Consider the following 11,481-nt stretch of genomic DNA (forward strand, 5'->3'; position numbering starts at 1 on the left):
AACAAGAAGACATTACTCCAGACTCTAGATTCCTAATTATCTAACGACTTGTATGACAGAAGCAGCTTAATTCTCACAAGTTTAAGCTTAAAATTAGACTACCGCTATAATTTAATATCATGATATCTAGCTAAGATGATCACAGGCAAAGGCATGTTAAACTTCAGACTTATTAGAATTAGCTATTAAGTAGAAATGCATCAAAATTTCATACATTTGATCAATTGGAAGCTTACCAGCAAACTGATCAACTAATCTCTTCACGGGGCTTTATTTTCCTACCGACGATGCAAATCCCTCTGTAAAGGCAGAAAAGTACAGCACATTAGACAACTACAGTTTTCAATACCAAGTTCCATTTCAACCTAACTTTAAAAGCATAACGTTAGACATAATGTTCTCACAGTTTTCAGTTTTCAGTTTTCAATACCAAGCATAATGTTAAATCTTAGCCTCTCAGGTAAAATTCAATGCTTGAAAAAAAGCAGATATGCAGGCAAGACATTAATAAAACTGGTTTCATACAACACCACAGGAAGGACTAGGCAAAATTTACAGCAAGTAAATCACTAAAACCCGATGACAGATTAACACCTATTCATCAACACGGTCACTTTTATATTAGATGCTGAAGCATAAAACAAATTCCAGGACGAGCTTGAAAGCATATTCTCAAGAGCCTCCAACTCATTTGGCATCGTTATGTTCACAAGCAAGCCAAAGTATTGAAATGGCAGGCATGCCAATTAAATATTCACCGAGTCACCTTGGCAGAGCCCACAGCAGTGTCAAAACAAAAGAGAGAAAGATGAATTTATACTAACAAAAAAAAAACAGCAGGCAGGACTTAGTAGTGACAGGAACCTAGAAATTGAAACCTTAAAAAAATCAGAACACAACAAGATTAAATAAGAAAATAAAACACTTCAATGATAGTTCTTCAAATCAAAAAAATAAGTTCAAATCAAGGATAATTATTCTAATTAAACGCTCCAGGCATGTCACTTTGATGGTTCCATCCAATCCCAATCTGTGTCATCTATATCGGAACTATCTTCGTGACTATCATCCCTCATTTCAGTGTTTGCAGGCACCTCAACTCTGTCATAAGCACCTTCTATGTACCAATTCCGGTGTTCATCATGATTTGTAGCCGGGATAACATCCTCCGCGGGTTCACGAACTTCATTCATATACGTGTTTTCAGATTGCCCTTCGGCATAAAAAAAGTCTCTTGGCAAATTTCGGTTCACATAATACCAATCTTCTTCAAGGCCTTCTTGAGTATAGAACACTTGATGCACTTGTGATGCCAAGACAAAAGGATCATCTTTAGAACACAATTTCTTGAAGTTCACACGAGTTAGTCCATAATCATCTACTTCCACATGGAACCAATCACACTCGAACAACACAACACTAAATGCACTCCAATAATCTATCTCAATTATCGATTTTACAATCCCATAATATGTGACATTACCAAGAATGGGATTGTGATCCTTGCTACTCGCGAAGCTTGGAGTCAAAGCTGTCAAAGAGACTCCACTATTCTGAGTTTTACACTTTTCATCATGATCTCTAGTGTAGAACTTATATCCATTACAAAAATATCCAGTGTACCTCCTTGCAATACGAGAAGGACCTATTGATAGCCACTTGATATGATCAGGGACATTAACCAACTCAACCTTTTCCCTAAACCAAACCATGAATTCATTGCTATGCTCTTGTGCCTCTTTCCACCTTCTTTTTCGCCTGTCTCTAGACTTCTTTTTTACAAACTCTTCATGTTCCCTGCATAGTATTAACCATATAAGTATGGAAATAAAACAATATAAATTTAAACATAATGGACAAGATATTCAAAATATTACTCACTTGATGTAATTCTCAACTTGGGCATCTTGACAATTAAACAACACATAACGATGTGCTAGAGCCATTGTGTTTGAATCAAGAGTGTATGAATTCCCTTTCTTCTTCCCTTTCTTCTTCCTCCCAAGAGGATAACCTGCCTTAGGGAATAAAGGTGACTCTTCGTCAATTTCAAACCATTTCTCCTGACTTTTGTTAAACCACTTAGATCGCTTCTTTGCACCAGCATTCAAATACCTAGAACAGAATATCAAGCATTCTTCAGCCAAATAACCTTCTGCTATAGAAGCCTCAGGGCGACATCGGTTTTTAACATACGATTTCAGCTTTCCGAGGTACCTTTCTATAGGGTACATCCACCAATCACACACTGGTCCACCACGCTTTATTTCATCAACCAAATGAATCGGCAAGTGGACCATGATGTCAAAAAAGGATGGTGGAAATATTCTTTCAAGTTCACAAAGAGTCTCAACAATTTCAGCTTGAAGGCGATCCAAATCTTTTGGATTGATGACTCTCTTGCATATTTCCCTAAAAAAGCCACTCAATCTAATAAGAGGTAACGCAACATGTTTTGGTAAAGTTTTCCTAATTGCTGCTGGAAGCAAATGTTGCATTATTATATGAGCATCATGACTCTTGTACCCTAATATTTTTCCCTCCTTCACTTGCACACACCTTGCAATATTTGATGCACAACCTTGTGGCAACTTTGCCTTCTTCAGAACACTACAAAAAATGCTTTTTTCTTCCTTTGTCATTGAGAATGATGCTTTGGGCAGCAAAACATAACGCTCGTCATCTGTATCTAAAGGATGTAGTTCTTCCCTTATACCCATTTCTTGCAGATCTAATCGAGCCTTATGATGATCTTTTGACTTTCCAGGTATGTCTAACAAAGTTCCCAGCACACTATCACATATGTTTTTTTCTATGTGCATGACATCCAAATGATGGCGACACCCGCAATCTTTCCAATATGGCAAAGTGTGGAAGATAGAGGACTTTCTCCATGGACAATCTGGATATTTCTTCTTTGGTTGTAACTTTCCAAACTTGTTTTCCCAATTTTCCAACAAGCTTGAAATTTGAGTCCCTGTTAAAGGATCTGGAGATGTCCTCTCTTCCTTTTCTCCGTTAAAAGACTCCATATCATGCCGCCAAGGATGATTTTCATCTAACCATCGACGATGAGCACAGTAGCAAGATTTGTTACTATTACTCAAGTGATGATGATCAGTCTCGTAGTGACAATAGGGGCATGCAAACTTCCCTTTGGTGCTCCAACCAGATAACATAGCATAACCTGGAAAGTCACTGGTCGTTGACTGTAAAGCTGCATGCATTTTGAATGTTTGTCTCTTCTCCGCGTCATAGGTGTCCAACCCATACTCCCACAGATCTTTAAGTTCTTCAACCAATGGTTGGAGGTAGACATCAATGTCATTCCCAGGAGAGGTGGGCCCGGGAATAAGGAGAGACAACATCAAGAATTCTTGCTTCATACACAACCATGGTGGTAAGTTGTAATTAATTAGAACAACAGGCCATGTACTATGTTGTGTGCTCATAGTTCGAAATGGATTAAATCCGTCACTTGCAAGCCCCAAACGAACATTACGTGCTTCTTTAGCAAAATTTGGGTACTTTAGATCAAACTCTTTCCACGACTCGCCATCAGCCGGATGCCTCAATAACTCATCTTTATCTCTTTCTTCATCATGCCACTTCAATAGCTCTGCTGTTTCTGAACACATGTACAATCTTTGAAGCCTTGGTTTAAGAGGAAAATGCCAAAGAACTTTTGCAGGGACATTATGCACTTTCTTAGATGGCTGATTGCTAATATCATCTTGGTTCTCAGTCTCTCTTTCTTTCCACCTTGAAGCATGACAAACATGGCAAGACGTCGCAGCTTCATGCTCCTTCCAATACAGCATACAATCATTACGACATGCATCAATCTTGTCATAATGAAGACCGAGATCTTTTATTAATTTTTTTGCCTCATTAAAAGAGTTAGGCACGTTGGATGCATCTGGTAACGCTTCTCGGATAAAATCCAAAATATCTGAAGTTGCTACATTAGTTAACCCATGAGTACACTTCAAAAGGTAAAAACGAATGAGAAATGATAGTTTTGAAATTTTTTTGCAGCCGGGATATAGCTCTTGTTTTCCATCTTCAACTAACTTATAGAACTTCTTAGCCTCATCATTGGGCTCATCTCCAACCCCTTCATACCTTTCTGCCACGTCTCTATGAACATCATATATCAAACGTTCAATATCATCGTGCATGTCTAGTGTATTATCTTCAACATTCCTCTTTGTATTTGATGTCGATGACATACCCTTTTCATAACAATGCCATCCTTCAGTGCCAGGCTCGATCCCGTTTGCAATCAAATGATTGAATATTGTCTCTCTACGATGCCAAAAACGGTGATAACACACCTTACACGGGCAAGTAATCTGATCACCAATTGCTTGAGTAGAAAATGCTTTATCTAAATAATCCTCCACACCTTTCTCATACTCATTACTAGATTGTAAGAAGTTGGTCCAACTACTCATTTTATCTCCTTTATGAAAAGTTAAACATACACGAATTGAGAGATTAAAAACATTGGAATATAATTAACATGTCTAAAAGGAATGAAAATAACTATAGAAACATACACCCATACAATCATTGACACATTTTTCTCATACAACCTAATCCATACATGCAGTGTCAATTTCAGATTTATGACAAAAAATTCAAAATACCAAATGAACAAATTCAAAGCCAATAATAAGACATCAAACACAAAACCAACAAACTTGAAATACCGAATCAAGAAATTTAAAGCCAATAATGCCAATCACATATCAGAACCGAACTTCACAGAACAGTTCTGATCTGCACAGATCAGTTCTAATCTGCACAGATCAGTTCTGATCTGTGCAGATCAGTTCCGATCTGCACAGAACAGTTCTGATCTGTGCAGATCAGTTATGTTCTGTGAAGTTCAGAACTGTTCTGTTCTGAACAGATCAGAACTGTTCTGTTCTGCACAGATCAGATCTATTCTGAAAGATCCCGCGGTGAAATACGACAACAAACACAAAACCAACAAACTTCAAATACCGAATCAAGAAATTTAAAGCCAATAATACCAATCACATATCAGAACTGAACTTCACAGAACAGTTCTGATCTGCACAGATCAGTTCTGATCTGCACAGATCTGAACTGATCTGCATAGATCAGAACTGTTCTGTGAAGTTCAGAACTGTTCTGTTCTGCACAAATCAGAACTGTTATGAAAATCAATAATTAAACAACCCAAAAAATTAAAAACACCCACAAATCAGAAATTAAATTACCTGAAATCGGAAGCGCGCGCGAATTGATGAAACCCAATACCAAAGAAAACAACTAGCTTGTTTTTCTGACGAAACCCAATACCACGGCAGCAACTAGAACAAACCAAAACAAACAGACTCACAATCAACAACCAGACCAAACCAAAACATACAGAATCAAAATACCGAATCAAAAAATCAAAAACATAAACACTGCATCAAACACAAAATCCTATTGTACCAATTCATATACATCTTTTCAGTTTATTAAATTCGATAAAGCCCTAATGCTCGAGTACAATATCCTATGCTCAAATACAATATCAGTTCATAGCACACAAATAAGAACATACGTGAAATTAAAAGGGGGAATTCGATAAATTCTGACCAAGAGAAGGATCGAGACAACGATTAAGACCACGAGATTGGAAGCGCGAATTCAATGAAACCTGAAACTGAAATTGAAATTGCAAATATGGAACTTGAATTAATACCGAGCGCAAATACAATGAAACTAGAAATTGAAAGTGCGATTTTGTGAAATGTCAAGGCACCGCTAAGAAACGCAATCGATCAGCACCACATCATCACAGTACAGAAAACCACCACCACCACCATCAAACTTCTCATGAAATAAGTGCCACAAAGCAAGCAATGACACCTTCATTATGTGCCACAATGCAAGAAATGCCACCTTCATTAAGTGACACAATGCAAGCAATGCCCCCTTCATATCAATGATCCATAGGGCAGCTGGAAGGGAAAAAAACATATCTTTCTAACGCATTTAATAGACTCTTAACCTGTGTGAAGGTAGCCTCAGTTCTTGGTCTCTAGTCTAACATTGATGAACACTTGGCATATACAACTTAAGCAAGAACTTGAAGAAAAATGGATTGAGTAGCTACTAGATTAGTCCACTAAACGTCATTTTAAAGGAAAAAATGAAAATTCCAAGTTTTCTAATTATTTGTAACTTTTACCATATAATGATATGCAAGAAGTACGTTTCTGATTTAACTGGCAATTAAATTTGTGTATACTCTCCATAGAGAGTTGTGTATTAGCATGAACATCCCTAGTGATATCTCAACCCCCCCCCCCCCCTCCCCGGCTTGCCCTTATCATCAACCTTGCAAAGATAAGTAAAACAGGGTCACTGTATAAAGAATTATTTCAATATCAGCATACTACAATGATATCAGATGACAAAGGGCCAGAAACTTTCTACCGCTATCGACAAGTTCAAATATAGAGGCACAAATCAGTTTCCATTTCAGTCCTAATAGCTTCAATAACTTAAGTTATGACCTTGCCCAAGTTTAAACAACAAAGTACCCAACAATGGAGAATAATCAAAGCAACATCATGCAAAACAAACAGACTCACAATCAACAACCAGACCAAACCAAAACATACAGAATCAAAATACCAAATAAAATAATCCAAAACATTAACACTACATCAAACACAAAATCAATAAACTTCTCAAACCAATCAATAAAAATTAAACACTAATCTATATTGTACCAATTCATATACATCTTTTCAGTTTATTAAATTCGATAAAGTCCTAATGCTCGAATACAATATCCTATGCTCGAATACAATATCAGTTCATAGCACACAAATAAGAACATACCTGAAATTAAAAGGGGGAATTCGATAAATTCCGACCAAGAGAACGATCGAGACGACGATTAAGACCACGAGATTGGAAGCGCGAATTCAATGAAATCTGAAACTGAAATTGAAATTGCGAATTTGGAACTTGAATTAATACCGAGCGCAAATTCAATGAAACTAGAAATTGAAAGTGCGATTTTGTGAATCAATACCGCGGCTGAGACGAATTTGAAGATAAATTAAGCGTTGTTGCGGGATCAAGAAGAGGAAAGTTTAGAGATCGAGTTTCTGAAAATTTAACCTAAGGTCGGTTGTTTGAGGTTTCAGAAATTTCAGAAAAAGTAAACCCACATTCTTTTTTTCATTTTGGCGGCAATTACTTATTTTGGGAATTAACCCTTCTTAAAAAAATAGGTAACATTTCTTAGTGTTACCATAAAATGTTACCTAATTTAAAAGTGTTACCGTAAATTGTTACCCATTTAAAAAGTGTTACTTTAATATGTTACCTATTTCAAAAGTGTTACCATAAAATGTTACCTAAGTTAAAAGTGTTACCTTGAATGTTACATTTTTAAAAAAATGTTACCAAAGTGTTACTTAATAATCTAGTAATTTTGCACTTCAAAAAGTGTTACCAACACGTGTTACATAAGCTCAATTATGTACTAGTGATACTGTTAATATTTGTCATAACCTAACAGTACCAACCTAAGGAAGGCATTAAAAGACGGTCTCAAACCTATCAGTTCACACTTAGCCACATACCCTAGTACGACCGTCCACGAATTAGGGGTGAGTTGACACAGGTCAATGCCGAACCCATCAAGCACTTCCTCCACAAAAGGATGGACAGGAAAGCGCAAACCACTCTTGTAAGCACCACTGTACACGGGAAACTCACCAGGGCCCACGTCAAAAGTAGTGGACGCCTCACTTTCAGAAAATCTCATCTCATACCCGGACCAATGTTCATGCCCGCGGCATAATCCTCCCCATGCTTTTCAAGCCATTTCAGCCATTTTGGATCAGCATCAATCTGATCTGTGGAGACTTCACCATTCTCTCCCTGCACACCCACAGCAACAACTTGACACTACAAGAAATTATACTATTAACGACGGGAAATCCCGTCGCAAAAGGCTAATAATTGTTGATTAACGACGGGATTTCCTGTTGTGGACCCGTCATAAAAGGGGGCCGTCGTTAATAGAAAATCCCGTCGTTAACCCGTCGTAAAAGACATTTATGACGGTTATTCCCGTCTTTGTTAGGTTGTTAGTCCCGTTGCAAAAGGCTTTTGCGACGGGATTTTTGACCCGTCGTAATTAGGTTGTCGTTAAAGATACAAATTCTTGTAGTGTGAGGCTTCTCAACCGCCTCGTCCTCAGCAACTTCACCTACAACCTCACCGTTGCTCTCATCCTTCTCTGACTCCTCGAACGAATCGGCGGGTTTTTTAGACGGACCAACATCCTCCATCTCTTCCATCCAAAACTCATCAAAATAGGTAGTTTCACGACGAGAGCTATGAGCCTTGCCTGGAGGAGTCCGACTTATTTCTCCTGCCGGCACTCTAATGGATCTCCCTCCTGAGAAAGAAGGGTCCATCTGTTGTCCCCTTAGCCGTAAGTCAGCTATATTTGCCGCCTTTTTCGTCCTCGCCATCGTGTCCTGCATAAGAGGCATAATGGGAGGCCGAACTTAACGACGGGCTTAAAAATGAGGGATATTGGTGTGGCGCAGATCAGACCACCATATCCAGAAGTTCCAACCATAACGGCTCAAGAACCTTGGCACCGTCAAAATAATTGACGGTGCAAATAATTGACGAAGATAAATGTGCACAAATAACAACTAAGAAACGGCTGAGAACAGAAATCCAAGAAATTCGAGAAGTTAAAAGAATTACCTTAAAAAGGTTGGAGATGATGACTATGAAACTGGGCGGCGAAAAGAATGGATGGAGTAGTCGTGATACACCTTCTTCGTCCTTGAGACTTGCAAACCTGAAGAACTTGTCAGAGCTTCTCTGTAAACTCTCTCTCTAAGACAAGGAAGACAAATCTTTGAAAGTAAAAAACAAATTTTTACTCTCCCTCCTCTATAAATAAGGGGATAGAATCGGAAAAGTCGCCACGTGGTGCTCTTCCATTAGTGCCAAGAATTTGTTCTGGAAATCGAACAGTCAAGAACGGATACTATCAAAGCCATTTTATTCTAATACCCTTCTTGAGGGGCAACTGATGTGGGTGAAATTACCCTGCCAACATGGCCCAATTACATCTTGCCACGTGGCACGCCCCAGCAGGCGGGTTGCCCACCTGGCATCTATAATAGAACCTTCCAGAAATGATTTATGGTTAATGTAGTGTGTACACACCCCCTTGAAGCCCATGGCCCAATAAAGGGAATGTTGTGACAAGGACACTTGTCATGTCACTATTGCCTGACCAATCATATGCTTTCTTTCTAGGGTTTCCACCTAAAAGGGGATGATATAAATACTCTCAATTCTCAAGAAAAAGGGACACAAGTTCCTAGATAGAAAATACATTCAAACTCACACTAGTAAATGCTCTCTTTTTACTAAGCACTTCTTCCTTAAAACCCTAATCTTACTTAAGTATCGGAGGGAATATTCTTGTTTTGCAGGGAATGCAACCCGACGTGGATTAGACTTGACTCTACGTGGAACCGGATACCGCCTCATCATCATCTATTGGAAAAACTCCTACAACAATAACTATGAGGTTGGATCATATATATTTTATTCTAATCCTTTGTGCTTAATTTTATATTCTCGTTATGTTTTGCTAGGTTTTCAGGTTTGTAATTACCAAGGTTTTAGCCAGGGTTGTTTTTTTTTTTTTTTTTTTTTTAATCTCTGCATATACTAGTTCAAACATTCAAATTTGAGAATCACTGAGATACTTCACATTTCTTTACTCTCCCTTTTATTAGTTTATGGTGACCAATGAATAACATTGTCTCATTAAGAATTTAAGATGTAGGGATTTGTGAATCATAGATCTTTCGAAAGTTTCATACGTTGCCACCAGTGTGTCTATTTTTTTTATAAAGTTAACGTGGTTCTTTTTCTTTAGACATCCTTCTATGATGTCAACAGAGGTGTTGATTGGTAAAACTTAGCAGTAATTCTACTATGATGAGGAGGACTAAATCTGGATTTAGTAGACTGTGGTGATGGAGTCATGCTTTAGTTTATTGGGTTATTTACATGGCGGCCTTTCATGGTTTTAATTAGTACTCCGTATGTTTTTAAGTATTGTTAAAATAAAAGCTAACTTAAATGGATTTACAAAAATGGCAGAAAATTATCTTTTTCTAGAGAGAGTCAGCTCTGGTGAAGCAACCGAGAAAGAACAGAGAGGATGATGGAGAAGATTGAATTATTATTTTGGAAGTGTTAAATAATTTTTGTATAAATGGCCTGTTAAATATTCTGTTTTTTAGAGTTTCAACTGCTAATTTTAGTAAGCCTTTATTTTTTTTTAATTGTTTACAGGTAAAAATAGCTGTTATTTTGTCATTTTCAGCCTTTTATATTAATTTGTCTTTATTTTTAATTCATTTTTAACATATGTTAGTAACAGAAGCCAAAAAGCAGCGGTTTCCATCCAGACGCAGGACTAAACTGCTCCTTTTGCAACTAGACTGCTCTTTTTTGCAAAGTTTAGGGACCTCTTGCATTATTAACTAACCTATCTTCTGTCGCCACGAATGTAAAAAAATAAAAATAAATGAAGTCTAATCTATCAAGTCGTATAAAATACTCGATTGCCTTCCATCAGTAAATTTTATGTCCAACAAAATGAGAGAAAAACATGGTGTTTTGATCAATTGATTAACTAATAATATGCTCATCAAAATACTATAGAATGAAATTTTCCATGCATTTTTGCAAATGGACTGATTTGGTTTTGACTGAAATTTGAGTGATAACTAATGGGTCATTTTGGTTCCTTATTAGTTAATTTACTTGGTATTATGATTGACCGTTGATACTACTAGCGAGTAGTGAGTAGTGATATTCACTTTCAGCTCAGTTCTACGCAAACCATGTAATAATACAATTCAGATTAAGTCGTGTAACTGTTGGGCCAATTAATCTCCAACTGATTAGTGATATTAAATTCTCTCCTACCAAAAATGTCGTTCCAACAGAAAAAATGATGGAACCTGTTACTATCCCTCACAATTAAACGTTTTCCACAAACTTTTGCTATCATTGTGTGTTAGTTCATTGGTGATTGAAGCTGAACTTGGCAGGTAGGACCTCGTGTTCGATCCCCGCAACAATAATTGGGAGGGGACTGAAACCTATCAACTCAAAATTCACCCCGAATTGGGTTAGCCATAAGGGTGAACCGGGTAGTACACCAAAAAAACAAAGTTTTGCTATCATTTTGAATGCAGAATGTGTTTAATTAATTAAGTACTTCAAATATTATTGTTAGTTTCTATATTCTTGTGTCATTTAGGAAAAACGTGGGTTAGTTATTTGCTGGGTCAATTAGCATGTTTCATTAGTTGAGATATTGTAGTTGTAGTGGGTCCATGATTCCCACTAAGTATGTTTGTTTCCTTATTCCTAGGTGGT

The 11,481-nt window shown here is 37.4% G+C and overlaps 1 protein-coding gene across 1 annotated transcript; it reads right to left on the reverse strand.

Moving 5' to 3' along the window:
• Positions 1 to 1,001: 1,001 nt before the first annotated feature.
• Positions 1,002 to 4,457, reverse strand: LOC110800455 (uncharacterized). The gene is made up of 2 exons (XM_022005764.2): positions 1,882 to 4,457; positions 1,002 to 1,797 (listed from the first exon to the last, which is right to left on the reverse strand). Exons 1-2 carry the CDS (start codon positions 4,455 to 4,457, stop codon positions 1,002 to 1,004), a joined length of 3,372 nt encoding a protein of 1,123 aa, XP_021861456.2.
• Between the last annotated feature and the right edge of the window lie 7,024 nt (positions 4,458 to 11,481).

The sequence above is a fragment of the Spinacia oleracea genome, chromosome 4 (genome assembly GCF_020520425.1).
Source record: "Spinacia oleracea cultivar Varoflay chromosome 4, BTI_SOV_V1, whole genome shotgun sequence".
In the NCBI taxonomy this organism is placed as follows: Eukaryota; Viridiplantae; Streptophyta; class Magnoliopsida; order Caryophyllales; family Amaranthaceae; genus Spinacia; species Spinacia oleracea.